The sequence below is a fragment of the Salmo salar genome, chromosome 13 (assembly GCF_965601325.2).
Source record: "Salmo salar chromosome 13, fSalSal1, whole genome shotgun sequence".
In the NCBI taxonomy this organism is placed as follows: Eukaryota; Metazoa; Chordata; class Actinopteri; order Salmoniformes; family Salmonidae; genus Salmo; species Salmo salar.
The window spans coordinates 12704886-12728976 of record NC_138303.1 but is presented as its reverse complement, the minus strand read 5'-3'; the positions used below and the strand labels follow the sequence as shown (position 1 = coordinate 12728976).

The 24091-nt window shown below is 42.8% G+C and overlaps 1 protein-coding gene across 2 annotated transcripts in view; it reads left to right on the top strand.

The window, feature by feature from the left end:
- Positions 1-24091, top strand: part of LOC106566410 (TBC1 domain family member 22B) — a 31072-nt gene that overhangs the window by 1404 nt on the left and 5577 nt on the right. Inside the window, exons 2-8 of one of the 2 annotated variants that reach the window (XM_014134413.3) lie at positions 677-733; positions 1395-1756; positions 1951-2118; positions 2233-2303; positions 3621-3749; positions 4802-4867; positions 5029-5143. In XM_014134413.3, coding sequence (XP_013989888.1) covers positions 677-733; positions 1395-1756; positions 1951-2118; positions 2233-2303; positions 3621-3749; positions 4802-4867; positions 5029-5143 — 968 coding nt within the window. The remainder of the gene's footprint in view (positions 1-676; positions 734-1394; positions 1757-1950; positions 2119-2232; positions 2304-3620; positions 3750-4801; positions 4868-5028; positions 5144-24091) is intronic. The other variant, XM_014134414.3, reaches the window with a different exon arrangement.

Below are 24091 nucleotides of genomic sequence, written 5' to 3'. Positions count from 1 at the left end.
ATATATATATATATATATATATTGCCTCATGGTTAAAACTATAATGTTGATATCATGGATTGTCAGTCCTTGAATTTAAGAGTGGTTACATTTCTCCAGCCCCAATCCCTCATCTTTTTACCGAAACAGTGGCGGGGAAGAGGTTTTGTTCTTGTTTCAATTGCTGATTGCCGTTTTAAAGACTCAGTAACTTGACTAATTTAGTCATCTACAACAGTAGGGCTATTTCCTCTCCACCGAGCTTGGTTCCCATCAGAAACACCAAGAGAGACAGACACACGAGGGCCGTTGGACTGTGTTGCAGGTCACAGGTCTTGTAGCATCATCAGATCGGTGGTGAGCGGCTACTCTCCATGCGGTGTCAGTAAGGCTGTCGTCTCCCGTCACATAAGGTGTTACAGCTGTACGCCTACTGTACGAACAACTATTATCCAAAACCCAAACAGAAGAGGTTCATATTTTAGGGGGGGGGGGGGGGGGGGATAAGAGAAAATGAAGTCCTCTGTCTGCCCATAATGGTTGCTCTGGGGAGTCTATGCTTTATGAACCTGTTGTCAAATTCGTAATGAGTCCACTATAATAGCCAACATTGTCAATGAAACATGAAAAGAGGCCTCAATGAGCCCACGTGCTCCCAGTGAAGTGCTGCTAGGCCACTGCTCTTTCTCCTCTACAGTATACAGCCAGTTTATGGAGCGCAGCATCCTCCCCTTGACCCCAGAATACACCGCACGTAAGTGCTCTGCATGCAGCCCACAGGGATTCTTTTTTCACCCTTCATTCAACATTTATTTTTGTTGTTGTTGTATGCTTACTTTAGATCGTGGATGTTCGTGTCTATATTGCCAAAAGCCCTTGAACATGTTGTGGATGAGAATGGTACTGTTGGTTTGATTGTTCCACGTTAACGCTTCCAAACACATCGACAGCGTCATTGCATTTTGGTACACCAGAATTACATTCATTTCCAATGAAACGCTGCGTTTGTCTTGCAGCGTTACGTTGCAGAGGCAGTTGCAGTGCGCGTTCGGTGTGGTGCATACGATAGATTTATCGAACTTGGTATGCGTCAATCTGTCTGCTCTACGCGGCTTGACAGAAATGGTAAACAGAAGGTGAATGTTGGAACTTGTGTTGCAGACACATCCAGATGATGCGTACTAGTTTGCGTAACGACGCTGTCGGTGTGTCCGAAGCGTAATACATTGGTCTTTCTTTTTACGCTATTGTTTTATTGGCCTTTTTATGCCATTTGGTCAGCTGTTCCTTTTTATATTGTTTGTTGTCAATGTACCATCTTGTCTTTACCACGAGAGTGCTGTAGCTACTCAATGGTATCTTCATTGTATCAGTGACACGTAGATTACATTTTTGTCCCCTTTTTCTCTCTGCAGGTTTCCTAAAGACACTCCCAAGGGAAACAATCTCAAGTCTAAAAAAGCGTCTAGTTTCCACGAATTTGCCCGTAGCACCAACGATGCCTGGGACATTGATGACGAGAACGATGAGGACTTCTTAGCTCCCATTCACCCCTCATCTCTCCCGCCCACCCTGCACTCCACGCACCAGGTGCCTCCTCTTCCTTTACAACAACCCAGTGACACCACCAGGGAGCCAGACACGGGGCCTGCAGACCGGCTGGCTCCCCCAACAGCAGAGGGCTGTCTTCAGCAGGAGGAGGACACAGACTGTGGACAGATCAATGGCAGAGTGGTGGTGAAGTCCAGCAGTGAGGCCCTGATCAACACCAATACAGGTAATGTGGACATTGGACACTAACGTCACGGGGGTGGGGTGGATTTTAGGGAACATGTCTTTGCATTTAGTCTTCATATCCCATGTGGATGTATTAAAGATATTTCTCATTATCAACTAAAAACTGATATTGTTGATAGTCTACTCTCTGCGACTTGCTCCATGATCCTCCACTCTGGGTCTCTTCCTCCACAGTGCGCTCCACCCTGCAGAAGCAACAGTCTCTCCCAGTTCGTCCTATCATCCCGTTAGTCGCCAGAATCTCTGACCAAAATTCCTCGGGGGCCCCAATCATGACACTGCGAGACAAGAGCCGATTGGACAAATTCAAATACCTTCTGTCCTGTCCTAACACCGACCTTGGTGAGAATAAACGCCACCTTATAGATTGAAATAGCTAATGCAAGTAGGCCAACGTTGTGTTTACAATGTATGTACTGTATTCTCATTCTATCTCCTGGTCCTTGTGATCCACAGAGGAGCTCCGGAAGCACAGCTGGTCAGGTATTCCACGAGAAGTGAGGCCCATCACATGGAGGCTCCTCTCTGTATGTACCTTGATGACCTTTGACTTGCTCTCTGTATGTACCATGATGACCTTTGACTTGCTCTCTGTATGTACCATGATGACCTTTGACTTCCTCTCTTTATGTACCATGATGACCTTTGACTTCCTCTCTGTATGTACCTTGATGACCTTTGACTTGCTCTCTGTATGTACCATGATGACCTTTGACTTGCTCTCTGTATGTACCATGAAGACCTTTGACTTCCTCTCTGTATGTACCATGATGACCTTTGACTTCCTCTCTGTATGTACCATGATGACCTTTGACTTCCTCTCTTTATGTACCATGATGACCTTTGACTTCCTCTCTTTATGTACCATGATGACCTTTGACTTCCTCTCTGTATGTACCTTGATGACCTTTGACTTGCTCTCTGTATGTACCATGAAGACCTTTGACTTCCTCTCTGTATGTACCATGATGACCTTTGACTTCCTCTCTGTATGTACCATGATGACCTTTGACTTCCTCTCTTTATGTACCATGATGACCTTTGACTTGCTCTCTGTATGTACCATGATGACCTTTGATTTCCTCTCTGTATGTACCATGATGACCTTTGACTTCCTCTCTGTATGTACCATGATGACCTTTGACTAGGCTGGAGATCACACACAAGGAGTATGACAATTGACCCTCAGAGTATCACCTTTTGCCCTCAGAGCAGTCTCAATTTGTCAGGGCATGGACTCTACAATGTGTCGAAAGCATTCCACAGGGATGCTGGCCCATGTTGACTCCAGTGCTTCCCACAGTTGTGTTAAGTTGGCTGGATGTTCTTTGGGTGGTGGACCATTTTTGATACATACGGGAACCTGTTGAGGGTGAAAAACCCAGCAGCGCTGCAGTTCTTGACACAAACCGGTGCGCTTGGCACCTACTACCATAACCAAAGGCACTTAAATAATTAGTTTTGCCCATTCACCCTCCGAATGGCACACATACACAATCCATGTCTCAATTATCTCAAGACTTAAAAATCATTCTTTAACCTGTCTCCTCCCTTTCGTCTACACTGATTAAAGTGGATTTAACAAGAGACATTAATAAGGAATCATAGCTTTCACCTGTTCAATCTATGTCATGGAAAGAGCAGTTTTCTTAATGTTTTGTACACTCAGTGTATTATATATGAGAACTGCACACACATTGGTATTTGTTGTGATATGATCTACATAATCTTGACTGTAGGATTGACCCTTGACTCGTATCACTCTTCTACCCTGTTCCGGTACTGTTCACATCTTCAAGAGAATATCCTCTTTTCTTTCATTGTCGTCCTCTTTGTCATGGTAGGGTTACCTCCCAGCCAACATGGAGCGCAGAGACCTGGTGCTGAAGAGGAAGAGAGATGAGTACTTTGGCTTCATTGAACAGTATTACCACTCCAGGACAGACGAGACTTACAAAGACACATATAGACAGGTAATACATGAGTCACCAAAGTACTAAATCCTAACAACCAATGTTACCCACTCTGGTGAGTCAGAGTTTAAGTAGCCCTGCCTACTGTGGTGAGTCAGTGTTTAAGTAGCCCTGCCTTCTGTAGTGAGTCAGTGTTTAAGTAGCCCTGCCTACTGTAGTGAGTCAGTGTTTAAGTAGCCCTGCCTTCTGTAGTGAGTCAGTGTTTAAGTAGCCCTGCCTTCTGTAGTGAGTCAGTGTTTAAGTAGCCCTGCCTACTGTGGTGAGTCAGTGTTGAAGTAGCCCTGCCTTCTGTAGTGAGTCAGAGTTTAAGTAGCCCTGTCTACTGTGGTGAGTCAGTGTTGAAGTAGCCCTGCCTACTGTAGTGAGTCAGTGTTTAAGTAGCCCTGCCTACTGTAGTGAGTCAGTGTTTAAGTAGGATATGCCTTCTGTAGTGAGTCAGTGTTTAAGTAGCCCTGCCTTCTGTAGTGAGTCAGTGTTGAAGTAGCCCTGCCTACTGTAGTGAGTCAGTGTTGAAGTAGCCCTGCCTTCTGTAGTGAGTCGTCAGTGTTTAAGTAGCCCTGCCTTCTGTAGTGAGTCAGTGTTTAAGTAGCCCTGCCTTCTGTAGTGAGTCAGTGTTTAAGTAGCCCTGCCTTCTGTAGTGAGTCAGTGTTTAAGTAGCCCTGCCTACTGTAGTGAGTCAGTGTTTAAGTAGCCCTGCCTACTGTAGTGAGTCAGTGTTTAAGTAGCCCTGCCTTCTGTAGTGAGTCAGTGTTTAAGTAGCCCTGCCTACTGTAGTGAGTCAGTGTTTAAGTAGCCCTGCCTACTGTAGTGAGTCAGTGTTTAAGTAGGATATGCCTTCTGTAGTGAGTCAGTGTTGAAGTAGCCCTGCCTACTGTAGTGAGTCAGTGTTTAAGTAGCCCTGCCTTCTGTAGTGAGTCATTGTTTAAGTAGCCCTGCCAACTGTAGTGAGTCAGTGTTGAAGTAGCCCTGCCTACTGTAGTGAGTCAGTGTTTAAGTAGCCCTGCCTTCTGTAGCGAATCAGTTTTTAAGTAGCCCATGCTTTGTTTTCACAGATCCACATCGACATTCCGAGGACAAACCCGCTAATTCCACTTTTCCAGCAGCCCGCTGTGCAAGAGGTGAGCTTCTCTCTCTCAGCTCTTCATACTAGTTGCCTGGCTTGGATGGACCAATTCCACTTTTTGATATTCTGGAGAAAGGTTTTGTTAACGCGTAATAGACATGGCATATCACTTTGGATTGAATCCTGTCCTGTCTGTGCCTTCATGTGTTCAATCAGGTGTTTGAGAGGATCCTCTTCATCTGGGCTATCCGCCATCCAGCCAGCGGCTACGTCCAGGGAATCAACGACTTGGTCACTCCATTCTTTGTAGTCTTCCTCTCCGAATTTGTTGGTAGGTCGGCTGGAGGATAATGTGTGTGTGTGTCAGAGGAGGCTGGGAGGGGCTACAGATGTAGGATAATAATTTGAACCAGTTTACTACAGCAGGAAAATAATCCTGCAGCAACAGGACATGTGGATTATAATTAATGGACATTTTTTTTGTAGGGTTTGATACATTTTTTTGTTAGGGCAAATCAAGTCTGACATTTTAAAGTGGAAATTACAAACTTTAGAAGTCATTTTAAACCACAAATAAATACACTACAAGTTTGCATTTCCTCCTGTGCAGTAAACAATTCTCAGCAACAAAAGCGATCAAATTAATATGCTATACCTGTAGAGGAGGATGGGCTCAGTATAATGGCTGGAATGGAATAAATGGAATGGTATCAAACACATCAAATCTATAGAAACCATATGTTTGACTCGGTGTCATTAATTCCATTCCAGCCTTTACAATGAGCATGTCCTCCTAGAGCTACTCCCAACAGCCTCCTCTGGTGTGTGTCATAGATTTCTGTCCAACCAGATGAGGCTTGTCCATATGAAAGGAAAATGGCCTCTGAATCCTCATACAGGGTGTCCAATAATCTTGTCTTATATTACATACGGAAGGATTAATGCATACATTTTTCCTGTCTGGTTATTTGTCAGCATTACAAACCAGTCTGCTTCCCTTAGTGCACATGTCAAACTCAAATATATCAATTTTCTTATCAAACCACCCATGGGGCGAATTTAATTGGGTTTGAGTAGTACTTTCTTTTGTATCCCTCCCGGGAAAACGATCTCAATCGACATTGAAATGACTAAAGCCAAATGGGAACTGTAGTACTGATAATGGAGCTACATTTACAGTCTCTTCACTCTGTCCAGCTAGATAACAGTCATCTATAATCTCTTCCCTCTGTCCAGCTAGATAACAGTCATCTATAGTCTCTTCCCTCTGTCCAGCTAGATAACAGTCAACTATAGTCTCTTCCCTCTGTCCAGCTAGATAACAGTCATCTATAGTCTCTTCACTCTGTCCAGCTAGATAACAGTCATCTACTGTCTCTTCTCTCTGTCCAGCTAGATAACAGTCATCTATAGTCTCTTCACTCTGTCCAACTAGATAACAGTCATCTATAGTCTCTTCACTCTGTCCAGCTAGATAACAGTCATCTATAGTCTCTTCACTCTGTCCAGCTAGATAACAGTCATCTATAGTCTCTTCACTCTGTCCAGCTAGATAACAGTCATCTATAGTCTCCTCACTCTGTCCAGCTTCCTAACAGTCATCTATAGTCTCTTCACTCTGTCCAGCTAGATAACAGTCATCTACTGTCTCTTCTCTCTGTCCAGCTAGATAACAGTCATCTATAGTCTCTTCCCTCTGTCCAGCTAGATAACAGTCATCTATAGTCTCTTCCCTCTGTCCAGCTAGATAACAGTCATCTATAGTCTCTTCCCTCTGTCCAGCTAGATAACAGTCATCTATAGTCTCTTCACTCTGTCCAGCTTCCTAACAGTCATCTATAGTCTCTTCACTCTGTCCAGCTAGATAACAGTCATCTATAGTCTCTTCCCTCTGTCCAGCTAGATAACAGTCATCTATAGTCTCTTCCCTCTGTCCAGCTAGATAACAGTCATCTATAGTCTCTTCCCTCTGTCAAGCTTCCTAACAGTCATCTATAGTCTCTTCACTCTGTCCAGCTAGATAACAGTCATCTATAGTCTCTTCCCTCTGTCCAGCTTCCTAACAGTCATCTATAGTCTCTTCACTCTGTCCAGCTAGATAACAGTCATCTATAGTCTCTTCCCTCTGTCGAGCTAGATAACAGTCATCTATAGTCTCTTCACTCTGTCCAGCTAGATAACAGTCATCTATAGTCTCTTCCCTCTGTCCAGCTAGATAACAGTCATCTATAGTCTCTTCACTCTGTCCAGCTTGGTAACAGTCATCTATAGTCTCTTCCCTCTGTCCAGCTAGATAACAGTCATCTATAGTCTCTTCACTCTGTCCAGCTAGATAACAGTCATCTATAGTCTCTTCACTCTGTCCAGCTAGATAACAGTCATCTATAGTCTCTTCACTCTGTCCAGCTAGATAACAGTCATCTATAGTCTCTTCACTCTGTCCAGCTAGATAACAGTCATCTATAGTCTCTTCCCTCTGTCCAGCTAGATAACAGTCATCTATAGTCTCTTCACTCTGTCCAGCTTGGTAACAGTCATCTATAGTCTCTTCCCTCTGTCCAGCTAGATAACAGTCATCTATAGTCTCTTCACTCTGTCCAGCTAGATAACAGTCATCTATAGTCTCTTCCCTCTGTCCAGCTAGATAACAGTCATCTATAGTCTCTTCACTCTGTCCAGCTAGATAACAGTCATCTACAGTCTCTTCACTCTGTCCAGCTAGATAACAGTCATCTATAGTCTCTTCCCTCTGTCCAGCTAGATAACAGTCAACTATAGTCTCTTCACTCTGTCCAGCTTCCTAACAGTCATCTATAGTCTCTTCACTCTGTCCAGCTAGATAACAGTCATCTATAGTCTCTTCCCTCTGTCCAGCTAGATAACAGTCATCTATAGTCTCTTCCCTCTGTCCAGCTAGATAACAGTCATCTATAGTCTCTTCACTCTGTCCAGCTAGATAACAGTCATCTATAGTCTCTTCACTCTGTCCAGCTTCCTAACAGTCATCTATAGTCTCTTCACTCTGTCCAGCTAGATAACAGTCATCTATAGTCTCTTCCCTCTGTCCAGCTTCCTAACAGTCATCTATAGTCTCTTCCCTCTGTCCAGCTAGATAACAGTCATCTATAGTCTCTTCCCTCTGTCCAGCTAGATAACAGTCATCTATAGTCTCTTCACTCTGTCCAGCTTCCTAACAGTCATCTATAGTCTCTTCACTCTGTCCAGCTAGATAACAGTCATCTATAGTCTCTTCCCTCTGTCCAGCTAGATAACAGTCATCTATAGTCTCTTCCCTCTGTCCAGCTAGATAACAGTCATCTATAGTCTCTTCCCTCTGTCAAGCTTCCTAACAGTCATCTATAATCTCTTCACTCTGTCCAGCTAGATAACAGTCATCTATAGTCTCTTCCCTCTGTCCAGCTTCCTAACAGTCATCTATAGTCTCTTCACTCTGTCCAGCTAGATAACAGTCATCTATAGTCTCTTCCCTCTGTCGAGCTAGATAACAGTCATCTATAGTCTCTTCACTCTGTCCAGCTAGATAACAGTCATCTATAGTCTCTTCCCTCTGTCCAGCTAGATAACAGTCATCTATAGTCTCTTCACTCTGTCCAGCTAGATAACAGTCATCTATAGTCTCTTCACTCTGTCCAGCTAGATAACAGTCATCTATAGTCTCTTCCCTCTGTCCAGCTAGATAACAGTCATCTATAGTCTCTTCACTCTGTCCAGCTTGGTAACAGTCATCTATAGTCTCTTCCCTCTGTCCAGCTAGATAACAGTCATCTATAGTCTCTTCACTCTGTCCAGCTAGATAACAGTCATCTATAGTCTCTTCACTCTGTCCAGCTAGATAACAGTCATCTATAGTCTCTTCACTCTGTCCAGCTAGATAACAGTCATCTATAGTCTCTTCACTCTGTCCAGCTAGATAACAGTCATCTATAGTCTCTTCCCTCTGTCCAGCTAGATAACAGTCATCTATAGTCTCTTCACTCTGTCCAGCTTGGTAACAGTCATCTATAGTCTCTTCCCTCTGTCCAGCTAGATAACAGTCATCTATAGTCTCTTCACTCTGTCCAGCTAGATAACAGTCATCTATAGTCTCTTCCCTCTGTCCAGCTAGATAACAGTCATCTATAGTCTCTTCACTCTGTCCAGCTAGATAACAGTCATCTATAGTCTCTTCACTCTGTCCAGCTTCCTAACAGTCATCTATAGTCTCTTCACTCTGTCCAGCTAGATAACAGTCATCTATAGTCTCTTTCCTCTGTCCAGCTAGATAACAGTCATCTATAGTCTCTTCACTCTGTCCAGCTAGATAACAGTCATCTATAGTCTCTTCACTCTGTCCAGCTAGATAACAGTCATCTATAGTCTCTTCACTCTGTCCAGCTAGATAACAGTCATCTATAGTCTCTTCCCTCTGTCAAGCTTCCTAACAGTCATCTATAGTCTCTTCACTCTGTCCAGCTAGATAACAGTCATCTATAGTCTCTTCCCTCTGTCCAGCTAGATAACAGTCATCTATAGTCTCTTCCCTCTGTCCAGCTAGATAACAGTCATCTATAGTCTCTTCACTCTGTCCAGCTAGATAACAGTCATCTATAGTCTCTTCACTCTGTCCAGCTAGATAACAGTCATCTATAGTCTCTTCCCTCTGTCCAGCTAGATAACAGTCATCTATAGTCTCTTCCCTCTGTCCAGCTAGATAACAGTCATCTATAGTCTCTTCCCTCTGTCAAGCTTCCTAACAGTCATCTATAGTCTCTTCACTCTGTCCAGCTAGATAACAGTCATCTATAGTCTCTTCCCTCTGTCCAGCTTCCTAACAGTCATCTATAGTCTCTTCACTCTGTCCAGCTAGATAACAGTCATCTATAGTCTCTTCCCTCTGTCGAGCTAGATAACAGTCATCTATAGTCTCTTCACTCTGTCCAGCTAGATAACAGTCATCTATAGTCTCTTCCCTCTGTCCAGCTAGATAACAGTCATCTATAGTCTCTTCACTCTGTCCAGCTAGATAACAGTCATCTATAGTCTCTTCACTCTGTCCAGCTAGATAACAGTCATCTATAGTCTCTTCCCTCTGTCCAGCTAGATAACAGTCATCTATAGTCTCTTCACTCTGTCCAGCTTGGTAACAGTCATCTATAGTCTCTTCCCTCTGTCCAGCTAGATAACAGTCATCTATAGTCTCTTCACTCTGTCCAGCTAGATAACAGTCATCTATAGTCTCTTCACTCTGTCCAGCTAGATAACAGTCATCTATAGTCTCTTCACTCTGTCCAGCTAGATAACAGTCATCTATAGTCTCTTCACTCTGTCCAGCTAGATAACAGTCATCTATAGTCTCTTCCCTCTGTCCAGCTAGATAACAGTCATCTATAGTCTCTTCACTCTGTCCAGCTTGGTAACAGTCATCTATAGTCTCTTCCCTCTGTCCAGCTAGATAACAGTCATCTATAGTCTCTTCACTCTGTCCAGCTAGATAACAGTCATCTATAGTCTCTTCCCTCTGTCCAGCTAGATAACAGTCATCTATAGTCTCTTCACTCTGTCCAGCTAGATAACAGTCATCTATAGTCTCTTCACTCTGTCCAGCTAGATAACAGTCATCTATAGTCTCTTCACTCTGTCCAGCTAGATAACAGTCATCTATAGTCTCTTCCCTCTGTCCAGCTTCCTAACAGTCATCTATAGTCTCTTCACTCTGTCCAGCTAGATAACAGTCATCTATAGTCTCTTCCCTCTGTCCAGCTAGATAACAGTCATCTATAGTCTCTTCCCTCTGTCCAGCTAGATAACAGTCATCTATAGTCTCTTCACTCTGTCCAGCTAGATAACAGTCATCTATAGTCTCTTCACTCTGTCCAGCTAGATAACAGTCATCTATAGTCTCTTCCCTCTGTCCAGCTAGATAACAGTCATCTATAGTCTCTTCCCTCTGTCCAGCTAGATAACAGTCATCTATAGTCTCTTCCCTCTGTCAAGCTTCCTAACAGTCATCTATAGTCTCTTCACTCTGTCCAGCTAGATAACAGTCATCTATAGTCTCTTCCCTCTGTCCAGCTTCCTAACAGTCATCTATAGTCTCTTCACTCTGTCCAGCTAGATAACAGTCATCTATAGTCTCTTCCCTCTGTCGAGCTAGATAACAGTCATCTATAGTCTCTTCACTCTGTCCAGCTAGATAACAGTCATCTATAGTCTCTTCCCTCTGTCCAGCTAGATAACAGTCATCTATAGTCTCTTCACTCTGTCCAGCTAGATAACAGTCATCTATAGTCTCTTCACTCTGTCCAGCTAGATAACAGTCATCTATAGTCTCTTCCCTCTGTCCAGCTAGATAACAGTCATCTATAGTCTCTTCACTCTGTCCAGCTTGGTAACAGTCATCTATAGTCTCTTCCCTCTGTCCAGCTAGATAACAGTCATCTATAGTCTCTTCACTCTGTCCAGCTAGATAACAGTCATCTATAGTCTCTTCACTCTGTCCAGCTAGATAACAGTCATCTATAGTCTCTTCACTCTGTCCAGCTAGATAACAGTCATCTATAGTCTCTTCACTCTGTCCAGCTAGATAACAGTCATCTATAGTCTCTTCCCTCTGTCCAGCTAGATAACAGTCATCTATAGTCTCTTCACTCTGTCCAGCTTGGTAACAGTCATCTATAGTCTCTTCCCTCTGTCCAGCTAGATAACAGTCATCTATAGTCTCTTCACTCTGTCCTGCTAGATAACAGTCATCTATAGTCTCTTCCCTCTGTCCAGCTAGATAACAGTCATCTATAGTCTCTTCACTCTGTCCAGCTAGATAACAGTCATCTATAGTCTCTTCACTCTGTCCAGCTTCCTAACAGTCATCTATAGTCTCTTCACTCTGTCCAGCTAGATAACAGTCATCTATAGTCTCTTTCCTCTGTCCAGCTAGATAACAGTCATCTATAGTCTCTTCACTCTGTCCAGCTAGATAACAGTCATCTATAGTCTCTTCACTCTGTCCAGCTAGATAACAGTCATCTATAGTCTCTTCACTCTGTCCAGCTAGATAACAGTCATCTATAGTCTCTTCCCTCTGTCAAGCTTCCTAACAGTCATCTATAGTCTCTTCACTCTGTCCAGCTAGATAACAGTCATCTATAGTCTCTTCCCTCTGTCCAGCTAGATAACAGTCATCTATAGTCTCTTCCCTCTGTCCAGCTAGATAACAGTCATCTATAGTCTCTTCACTCTGTCCAGCTAGATAACAGTCATCTATAGTCTCTTCACTCTGTCCAGCTAGATAACAGTCATCTATAGTCTCTTCCCTCTGTCCAGCTAGATAACAGTCATCTATAGTCTCTTCACTCTGTCCAGCTAGATAACAGTCATCTATAGTCTCTTCCCTCTGTCCAGCTTCCTAACAGTCATCTATAGTCTCTTCACTCTGTCCAGCTAGATAACAGTCATCTATAGTCTCTTCCCTCTGTCCAGCTTCCTAACAGTCATCTATAGTCTCTTCACTCTGTCCAGCTAGATAACAGTCATCTATAGTCTCTTCCCTCTGTCCAGCTAGATAACAGTCATCTATAGTCTCTTCACTCTGTCCAGCTAGATAACAGTCATCTATAGTCTCTTCCCTCTGTCCAGCTAGATAACAGTCATCTATAGTCTCTTCACTCTGTCCAGCTAGATAACAGTCATCTATAGTCTCTTCCCTCTGTCCAGCTTCCTAACAGTCATCTATAGTCTCTTCACTCTGTCCAGCTAGATAACAGTCATCTATAGTCTCTTCCCTCTGTCCAGCTAGATAACAGTCATCTATAGTCTCTTCCCTCTGTCCAGCTAGATAACAGTCATCTATAGTCTCTTCACTCTGTCCAGCTAGATAACAGTCATCTATAGTCTCTTCACTCTGTCCAGCTAGATAACAGTCATCTACAGTCTCTTCCCTCTGTCCAGCTAGATAACAGTCATCTATAGTCTCTTCACTCTGTCCAGCTAGATAACAGTCATCTATAGTCTCTTCCCTCTGTCCAGCTAGATAACAGTCATCTATAGTCTCTTCACTCTGTCCAGCTAGATAACAGTCATCTATAGTCTCTTCACTCTGTCCAGCTTCCTAACAGTCATCTATAGTCTCTTCACTCTGTCCAGCTAGATAACAGTCATCTATAGTCTCTTCCCTCTGTCCAGCTAGATAACAGTCATCTATAGTCTCTTCACTCTGTCCAGCTAGATAACAGTCATCTATAGTCTCTTCACTCTGTCCAGCTAGATAACAGTCATCTATAGTCTCTTCACTCTGTCCAGCTAGATAACAGTCATCTATAGTCTCTTCACTCTGTCCAGCTAGATAACAGTCATCTATAGTCTCTTCCCTCTGTCCAGCTAGATAACAGTCATCTATAGTCTCTTCACTCTGTCCAGCTTGCTAACAGTCATCTATAGTCTCTTCACTCTGTCCAGCTAGATAACAGTCATCTATAGTCTCTTCCCTCTGTCCAGCTAGATAACAGTCATCTATAGTCTCTTCACTCTGTCCAGCTAGATAACAGTCATCTATAGTCTCTTCACTCTGTCCAGCTAGATAACAGTCATCTATAGTCTCTTCACTCTGTCCAGCTAGATAACAGTCATCTATAGTCTCTTCCCTCTGTCCAGCTAGATAACAGTCATCTATAGTCTCTTCACTCTGTCCAGCTTGATAACAGTCATCTATAGTCTCTTCACTCTGTCCAGCTAGATAACAGTCATCTATAGTCTCTTCACTCTGTCCAGCTAGATAACAGTCATCTATAGTCTCTTCCCTCTGTCCAGCTAGATAACAGTCATCTATAGTCTCTTCACTCTGTCCAGCTAGATAACAGTCATCTATAGTCTCTTCACTCTGTCCAGCTTGCTAACAGTCATCTATAGTCTCTTCACTCTGTCCAGCTAGATAACAGTCATCTATAGTCTCTTCCCTCTGTCCAGCTAGATAACAGTCATCTATAGTCTCTTCACTCTGTCCAGCTAGATAACAGTCATCTATAGTCTCTTCACTCTGTCCAGCTAGATAACAGTCATCTATAGTCTCTTCACTCTGTCCAGCTAGATAACAGTCATCTATAGTCTCTTCACTCTGTCCAGCTAGCTAACAGTCATCTATAGTCTCTTCACTCTGTCCAGCTAGATAACAGTCATCTATAGTCTCTTCCCTCTGTCCAGCTAGATAACAGTCATCTATAGTCTCTTCACTCTGTCCAGCTAGATAACAGTCATCTATAGTCTCTTCACTCTGTCCAGCTAGATAACAGTCATCTATAGTCTCTTCACTCTGTCCAGCTAGATAACAGTCATCTATAGTCTCTTCCCTCTGTCCAGCTAGATAACAGTCATCTATAGTCTCTTCCCTCTGTCCAGCTAGATAACAGTCATCTATAGTCTCTTCCCTCTGTCCAGCTAGATAACAGTCATCTATAGTCTCTTCACTCTGTCCAGCTAGATAACAGTCATCTATAGTCTCTTCACTCTGTCCAGCTAGATAACAGTCATCTATAGTCTCTTCCCTCTGTCCAGCTAGATAACAGTCATCTATAGTCTCTTCACTCTGTCAAGCTTCCTAACAGTCATCTATAGTCTCTTCACTCTGTCCAGCTAGATAACAGTCATCTACAGTCTCTTCCCTCTGTCCAGCTAGATAACAGTCATCTATAGTCTCTTCACTCTGTCCAGCTAGATAACAGTCATCTATAGTCTCTTCACTCTGTCTAGCTTCCTAACAGTCATCTATAGTCTCTTCACTCTGTCCAGCTAGATAACAGTCATCTATAGTCTCTTCACTCTGTCCAGCTAGATAACAGTCATCTATAGTCTCTTCCCTCTGTCCAGCTAGATAACAGTCATCTATAGTCTCTTCCCTCTGTCCAGCTAGATAACAGTCATCTATAGTCTCTTCCCTCTGTCCAGCTAGATAACAGTCATCTATAGTCTCTTCACTCTGTCCAGCTAGATAACAGTCATCTATAGTCTCTTCACTCTGTCCAGCTTCCTAACAGTCATCTATAGTCTCTTCACTCTGTCCAGCTTCCTAACAGTCATCTATAGTCTCCTCACTCTGTCCAGCTAGATAACAGTCATCTATAGTCTCTTCCCTCTGTCCAGCTAGATAACAGTCATCTATAGTCTCTTCACTCTGTCCAGCTAGATAACAGTCATCTATAGTCTCTTCCCTCTGTCCAGCTAGATAACAGTCATCTATAGTCTCTTCCCTCTGTCCAGCTAGATAACAGTCATCTATAGTCTCTTCACTCTGTCCAGCTAGATAACAGTCATCTATAGTCTCTTCACTCTGTCCAGCTAGATAACAGTCATCTATAGTCTCTTCCCTCTGTCCAGCTAGATAACAGTCATCTATAGTCTCTTCACTCTGTCAAGCTTCCTAACAGTCATCTATAGTCTCTTCACTCTGTCCAGCTAGATAACAGTCATCTACAGTCTCTTCCCTCTGTCCAGCTAGATAACAGTCATCTATAGTCTCTTCACTCTGTCCAGCTAGATAACAGTCATCTATAGTCTCTTCACTCTGTCTAGCTTGCTAACAGTCATCTATAGTCTCTTCACTCTGTCCAGCTTCCTAACAGTCATCTATAGTCTCTTCACTCTGTCCAGCTAGATAACAGTCATCTATAGTCTCTTCCCTCTGTCCAGCTAGATAACAGTCATCTATAGTCTCTTCCCTCTGTCCAGCTAGATAACAGTCATCTATAGTCTCTTCCTCTGTCCAGCTAGATAACAGTCATCTATAGTCTCTTCCCTCTGTCCAGCTAGATAACAGTCATCTATAGTCTCTTCACTCTGTCCAGCTAGATAACAGTCATCTATAGTCTCTTCACTCTGTCCAGCTAGATAACAGTCATCTATAGTCTCTTCCCTCTGTCCAGCTTCCTAACAGTCATCTATAGTCTCTTCACTCTGTCCAGCTAGATAACAGTCATCTATAGTCTCTTCCCTCTGTCCAGCTAGATAACAGTCATCTATAGTCTCTTCACTCTGTCCAGCTAGATAACAGTCATCTATAGTCTCTTCCCTCTGTCCAGCTAGATAACAGTCATCTATAGTCTCTTCACTCTGTCCAGCTAGATAACAGTCATCTATAGTCTCTTCCCTCTGTCCAGCTAGATAACAGTCATCTATAGTCTCTTCACTCTGTCCAGCTAGATAACAGTCATCTATAGTCTCTTCCCTCTGTCCAGCTAGATAACAGTCATCTATAGTCTCTTCCCTCTGTCCAGCTAGATAACAGTCATCTATAGTCTCTTCACTCTGTCCAGCTAGATAACAGTCATCTATAGTCTCTTCACTCTGTCCAGCTTCCTAACAGTCATCTATAGTCTCTTCACTCTGTCCAGCTTCCTAACAGTCATCTATAGTCTCTTCACTCTGTCCAGCTTCCTAACAGTCATCTATAGTCTCTTCACTCTGTCCAGCTAGATAAAAGTCATCTATAGTCTCTTCCCTCTATCCAGGTAGATAACAGTCATCTATAGTCTCTTCCCTCTGTCCAGCTTCCTAACAGTCATCTATAGTCTCTTCACTCTGTCCAGCTAGATAACAGTCATCTATAGTCTCTTCTCTCTGTCCAGCTAGATAACAGTCATCTACAGTCTCTTCACTCTGTCCAGCTAGATAACAGTCATCTATAGTCTCCTCACTCGGTCCAGCTAGATAACAGTCATCTATAGTCTCTTCTCTCTGTCCAGCTAGATAACAGTCATCTACAGTCTCTTCACTCTGTCCAGCTAGATAACAGTCATCTATAGTCTCTTCACTCTGTCCAGCTTCCTAACAGTCATCTATAGTCTCTTCACTCTGTCCAGCTAGATAACAGTCATCTATAGTCTCTTCCCTCTGTCCAGCTAGATAACAGTCATCTATAGTCTCTTCACTCTGTCCAGCTAGATAACAGTCATCTATAGTCTCTTCACTCTGTATAGCTTCCTAACAGTCATCTATAGTCTCTTCACTCTGTCCAGCTAGATAACAGTCATCTATAGTCTCTTCACTCTGTCCAGCTAGATAACAGTCATCTATAGTCTCTTCCCTCTGTCCAGCTAGATAACAGTCATCTATAGTCTCTTCCCTCTGTCCAGCTAGATAACAGTCATCTATAGTCTCTTCACTCTGTCCAGCTAGATAACAGTCATCTATAGTCTCTTCACTCTGTCCAGCTAGATAACAGTCATCTATAGTCTCTTCACTCTGTCCAGCTAGATAACAGTCATCTATAGTCTCTTCACTCTGTCCAGCTAGATAACAGTCATCTATAGTCTCTTCCCTCTGTCCAGCTAGATAACAGTCATCTATAGTCTCTTCACTCTGTCCAGCTAGATAACAGTCATCTATAGTCTCTTCACTCTGTATAGCTTCCTAACAGTCATCTATAGTCTCTTCACTCTGTCCAGCTAGATAACAGTCATCTATAGTCTCTTCACTCTGTCCAGCTAGATAACAGTCATCTATAGTCTCCTCCCTCTGTCCAGCTAGATAACAGTCATCTATAGTCTCTTCCCTCTGTCCAGCTAGATAACAGTCATCTATAGTCTCTTCCCTCTGTCCAGCTAGATAACAGTCATCTATAGTCTCTTCACTCTGTCCAGCTAGATAACAGTCATCTATAGTCTCTTCACTCTGTATAGCTTCCTAACAGTCATCTATAGTCTCTTCACTCTGTCCAGCTTCCTAACAGTCATCTATAGTCTCCTCACTCTGTCCAGCTAGATAACAGTCATCTATAGTCTCTTCCCTCTGTCCAGCTAGATAACAGTCATCTATAGTCTCTTCACTCTGTCCAGCTAGATAACAGTCATCTATAGTCTCTTCACTCTGTCCAGCTTCCTAACAGTCATCTATAGTCTCTTCACTCTGTCCAGCTAGATAACAGTCATCTACAGTCTCTTCCCTCTGTCCAGCTAGATAACAGTCATCTATAGTCTCTTCACTCTGTCCAGCTAGATAACAGTCATCTATAGTCTCTTCACTCTGTATAGCTTCCTAACAGTCATCTATAGTCTCTTCACTCTGTCCAGCTTCCTAACAGTCATCTATAGTCTCCTCACTCTGTCCAGCTAGATAACAGTCATCTATAGTCTCTTCCCTCTGTCCAGCTAGATAACAGTCATCTATAGTCTCTTCCCTCTGTCCAGCTAGATAACAGTCATCTATAGTCTCTTCCCTCTGTCCAGCTAGATAACAGTCATCTATAGTCTCTTCACTCTGTCCAGCTAGATAACAGTCATCTATAGTCTCTTCACTCTGTCCAGCTAGATAACAGTCATCTATAGTCTCTTCACTCTGTCCAGCTAGATAACAGTCATCTATAGTCTCTTCCCTCTGTCCAGCTAGATAACAGTCATCTATAGTCTCTTCACTCTGTCCAGCTAGATAACAGTCATCTATAGTCTCTTCCCTCTGTCCAGCTAGATAACAGTCATCTATAGTCTCTTCCCTCTGTCCAGCTAGATAACAGTCATCTATAGTCTCTTCACTCTGTCCAGCTAGATAACAGTCATCTATAGTCTCTTCACTCTGTCCAGCTAGATAACAGTCATCTATAGTCTCTTCACTCTGTCCAGCTAGATAACAGTCATCTATAGTCTCTTCACTCTGTCCAGCTAGATAACAGTCATCTATAGTCTCTTCACTCTGTCCAGCTAGATAACAGTCATCTATAGTCTCTTCCCTCTGTCCAGCTAGATAACAGTCATCTATAGTCTCTTCACTCTGTCCAGCTAGATAACAGTCATCTATAGTCTCTTCACTCTGTCCAGCTAGATAACAGTCATCTATAGTCTCTTCACTCTGTCCAGCTAGATAACAGTCATCTATAGTCTCTTCCCTCTGTCCAGCTAGATAACAGTCATCTATAGTCTCTTCACTCTGTCCAGCTAGATAACAGTCATCTATAGTCTCTTCACTCTGTCCAGCTTCCTAACAGTCATCTATAGTCTCTTCACTCTGTCCAGCTAGATAACAGTCATCTATAGTCTCTTCCCTCTGTCCAGCTTGCTAACAGTCATCTATAGTCTCTTCACTCTGTCCAGCTAGATAACAGTCATCTATAGTCTCTTCCCTCTGTCCAGCTAGATAACAGTCATCTATAGTCTCTTCACTCTGTCCAGCTAGATAACAGTCATCTATAGTCTCTTCACTCTGTCCAGCTAGATAACAGTCATCTATAGTCTCTTCACTCTGTCCAGCTAGATAACAGTCATCTATAGTCTCTTCACTCTGTCCAGCTTCCTAACAGTCATCTATAGTCTCTTCACTCTGTCCAGCTAGATAACAGTCATCTATAGTCTCTTCCCTCTGTCCAGCTAGATAACAGTCATCTATAGTCTCTTCACTCTGTCCAGCTAGATAACAGTCATCTATAGTCTCTTCCCTCTGTCCAGCTAGATAACAGTCATCTATAGTCTCTTCACTCTGTCCAGCTAGATAACAGTCATCTATAGTCTCTTCACTCTGTCCAGCTAGATAACAGTCATCTATAGTCTCTTCACTCTGTCCAGCTAGATAACAGTCATCTATAGTCTCTTCACTCTGTCCAGCTAGATAACAGTCATCTATAGTCTCTTCACTCTGTCCAGCTTCCTAACAGTCATCTATAGTCTCTTCACTCTGTCCAGCTAGATAACAGTCATCTATAGTCTCTTCCCTCTGTCCAGCTAGATAACAGTCATCTATAGTCTCTTCACTCTGTCCAGCTAGATAACAGTCATCTATAGTCTCTTCACTCTGTCCAGCTAGATAACAGTCATCTATAGTCTCTTCACTCTGTCCAGCTAGATAACAGTCATCTATAGTCTCTTCACTCTGTCCAGCTAGATAACAGTCATCTATAGTCTCTTCACTCTGTCCAGCTTCCTAACAGTCATCTATAGTCTCTTCACTCTGTCCAGCTTCCTAACAGTCATCTATAGTCTCTTCACTCTGTCCAGCTAGATAACAGTCATCTATAGTCTCTTCCCTCTGTCCAGCTAGATAACAGTCATCTATAGTCTCTTCCCTCTGTCCAGCTAGATAACAGTCATCTATAGTCTCTTCACTCTGTCCAGCTAGATAACAGTCATCTATAGTCTCTTCTCTCTGTCCAGCTAGATAACAGTCATCTATAGTCTCTTCACTCTGTCCAGCTAGATAACAGTCATCTATAGTCTCTTCACTCTGTCCAGCTAGATAACAGTCATCTATAGTCTCTTCCCTCTGTCCAGCTAGATAACAGTCATCTATAGTCTCTTCACTCTGTCCAGCTAGATAACAGTCATCTATAGTCTCTTCACTCTGTCCAGCTTCCTAACAGTCATCTATAGTCTCTTCACTCTGTCCAGCTAGATAACAGTCATCTATAGTCTCTTTCCTCTGTCCAGCTAGATAACAGTCATCTATAGTCTCTTTCCTCTGTCCAGCTAGATAACAGTCATCTATAGTCTCTTCACTCTGTCCAGCTAGATAACAGTCATCTATAGTCTCTTCACTCTGTCCAGCTAGATAACAGTCATCTATAGTCTCTTCACTCTGTCCAGCTAGATAACAGTCATCTATAGTCTCTTCACTCTCTATAGCTTCCTAACAGTCATCTATAGTCTCTTCCCTCTGTCCAGCTAGATAACAGTCATCTATAGTCTCTTCACTCTGTCCAGGTCGATAACAGTCATCTATAGTCTCTTCACTCTGTCCAGCTAGATAACAGTCATCTATAGTCTCTTCACTCTGTCCAGCTTCCTAACAGTCATCTATAGTCTCTTCACTCTGTCCAGCTTCCTAACAGTCATCTATAGTCTCTTCCCTCTGTCCAGCTTCCTAACAGTCATCTATAGTCTCTTCACTCTGTCCAGCTTCCTAACAGTCATCTATAGTCTCTTCACTCTGTCCAGCTAGATAAAAGTCATCTATAGTCTCTTCCCTCTATCCAGGTAGATAACAGTCATCTATAGTCTCTTCCCTCTGTCCAGCTTCCTAACAGTCATCTATAGTCTCTTCACTCTGTCCAGCTAGATAACAGTCATCTATAGTCTCTTCTCTCTGTCCAGCTAGATAACAGTCATCTACAGTCTCTTCACTCTGTCCAGCTAGATAACAGTCATCTATAGTCTCCTCACTCGGTCCAGCTAGATAACAGTCATCTATAGTCTCTTCTCTCTGTCCAGCTAGATAACAGTCATCTACAGTCTCTTCACTCTGTCCAGCTAGATAACAGTCATCTATAGTCTCTTCACTCTGTCCAGCTTCCTAACAGTCATCTATAGTCTCTTCACTCTGTCCAGCTAGATAACAGTCATCTATAGTCTCTTCCCTCTGTCCAGCTAGATAACAGTCATCTATAGTCTCTTCACTCTGTCCAGCTAGATAACAGTCATCTATAGTCTCTTCACTCTGTCCAGCTTCCTAACAGTCATCTATAGTCTCCTCACTCTGTCCAGCTAGATAACAGTCATCTATAGTCTCTTCACTCTGTCCAGCTATATAACAGTCATCTATAGTCTCTTCCCTCTGTCCAGCTAGATAACAGTCATCTATAGTCTCTTCCCTCTGTCCAGCTAGATAACAGTCATCTATAGTCTCTTCACTCTGTCCAGCTAGATAACAGTCATCTATAGTCTCTTCACTCTGTCCAGCTAGATAACAGTCATCTATAGTCTCTTCCCTCTGTCCAGCTAGATAACAGTCATCTATAGTCTCTTCACTCTGTCAAGCTTCCTAACAGTCATCTATAGTCTCTTCACTCTGTCCAGCTAGATAACAGTCATCTACAGTCTCTTCCCTCTGTCCAGCTAGATAACAGTCATCTATAGTCTCTTCACTCTGTCCAGCTAGATAACAGTCATCTATAGTCTCTTCACTCTGTATAGCTTCCTAACAGTCATCTATAGTCTCTTCACTCTGTCCAGCTAGATAACAGTCATCTATAGTCTCTTCACTCTGTCCAGCTAGATAACAGTCATCTATAGTCTCCTCCCTCTGTCCAGCTAGATAACAGTCATCTATAGTCTCTTCCCTCTGTCCAGCTAGATAACAGTCATCTATAGTCTCTTCCCTCTGTCCAGCTAGATAACAGTCATCTATAGTCTCTTCACTCTGTCCAGCTAGATAACAGTCATCTATAGTCTCTTCACTCTGTATAGCTTCCTAACAGTCATCTATAGTCTCTTCACTCTGTCCAGCTTCCTAACAGTCATCTATAGTCTCCTCACTCTGTCCAGCTAGATAACAGTCATCTATAGTCTCTTCCCTCTGTCCAGCTAGATAACAGTCATCTATAGTCTCTTCACTCTGTCCAGCTAGATAACAGTCATCTATAGTCTCTTCCCTCTGTCCAGCTAGATAACAGTCATCTATAGTCTCTTCCCTCTGTCCAGCTAGATAACAGTCATCTATAGTCTCTTCACTCTGTCCAGCTAGATAACAGTCATCTATAGTCTCTTCACTCTGTCCAGCTAGATAACAGTCATCTATAGTCTCTTCACTCTGTCCAGCTAGATAACAGTCATCTATAGTCTCTTCCCTCTGTCCAGCTAGATAACAGTCATCTATAGTCTCTTCACTCTGTCAAGCTTCCTAACAGTCATCTATAGTCTCTTCACTCTGTCCAGCTAGATAACAGTCATCTACAGTCTCTTCCCTCTGTCCAGCTAGATAACAGTCATCTATAGTCTCTTCACTCTGTCCAGCTAGATAACAGTCATCTATAGTCTCTTCACTCTGTATAGCTTCCTAACAGTCATCTATAGTCTCTTCACTCTGTCCAGCTTCCTAACAGTCATCTATAGTCTCCTCACTCTGTCCAGCTAGATAACAGTCATCTATAGTCTCTTCCCTCTGTCCAGCTAGATAACAGTCATCTATAGTCTCTTCCCTCTGTCCAGCTAGATAACAGTCATCTATAGTCTCTTCACTCTGTCCAGCTAGATAACAGTCATCTATAGTCTCTTCACTCTGTATAGCTTCCTAACAGTCATCTATAGTCTCTTCACTCTGTCCAGCTAGATAACAGTCATCTACAGTCTCTTCCCTCTGTCCAGCTAGATAACAGTCATCTATAGTCTCTTCACTCTGTCCAGCTAGATAACAGTCATCTATAGTCTCTTCACTCTGTATAGCTTCCTAACAGTCATCTATAGTCTCTTCACTCTGTCCAGCTTCCTAACAGTCATCTATAGTCTCCTCACTCTGTCCAGCTAGATAACAGTCATCTATAGTCTCTTCCCTCTGTCCAGCTAGATAACAGTCATCTATAGTCTCTTCCCTCTGTCCAGCTAGATAACAGTCATCTATAGTCTCTTCACTCTGTCCAGCTAGATAACAGTCATCTATAGTCTCTTCACTCTGTATAGCTTCCTAACAGTCATCTATAGTCTCTTCACTCTGTCCAGCTTCCTAACAGTCATCTATAGTCTCCTCACTCTGTCCAGCTAGATAACAGTCATCTATAGTCTCTTCCCTCTGTCCAGCTAGATAACAGTCATCTATAGTCTCTTCACTCTGTCCAGCTAGATAACAGTCATCTATAGTCTCTTCCCTCTGTCCAGCTAGATAACAGTCATCTATAGTCTCTTCCCTCTGTCCAGCTAGATAACAGTCATCTATAGTCTCTTCACTCTGTCCAGCTAGATAACAGTCATCTATAGTCTCTTCACTCTGTCCAGCTAGATAACAGTCATCTATAGTCTCTTCCCTCTGTCCAGCTAGATAACAGTCATCTATAGTCTCTTCACTCTGTCAAGCTTCCTAACAGTCATCTATAGTCTCTTCACTCTGTCCAGCTAGATAACAGTCATCTACAGTCTCTTCCCTCTGTCCAGCTAGATAACAGTCATCTATAGTCTCTTCACTCTGTCCAGCTAGATAACAGTCATCTATAGTCTCTTCACTCTGTATAGCTTCCTAACAGTCATCTAGTCTCTTCACTCTGTCCAGCTTCCTAACAGTCATCTATAGTCTCCTCACTCTGTCCAGCTAGATAACAGTCATCTATAGTCTCTTCACTCTGTCCAGCTATATAACAGTCATCTATAGTCTCTTCCCTCTGTCCAGCTAGATAACAGTCATCTATAGTCTCTTCCCTCTGTCCAGCTAGATAACAGTCATCTATAGTCTCTTCCCTCTGTCCAGCTAGATAACAGTCATCTATAGTCTCTTCACTCTGTCCAGCTAGATAACAGTCATCTATAGTCTCTTCCCTCTGTCCAGCTAGATAACAGTCATCTATAGTCTCTTCACTCTGTCCAGCTAGATAACAGTCATCTATAGTCTCTTC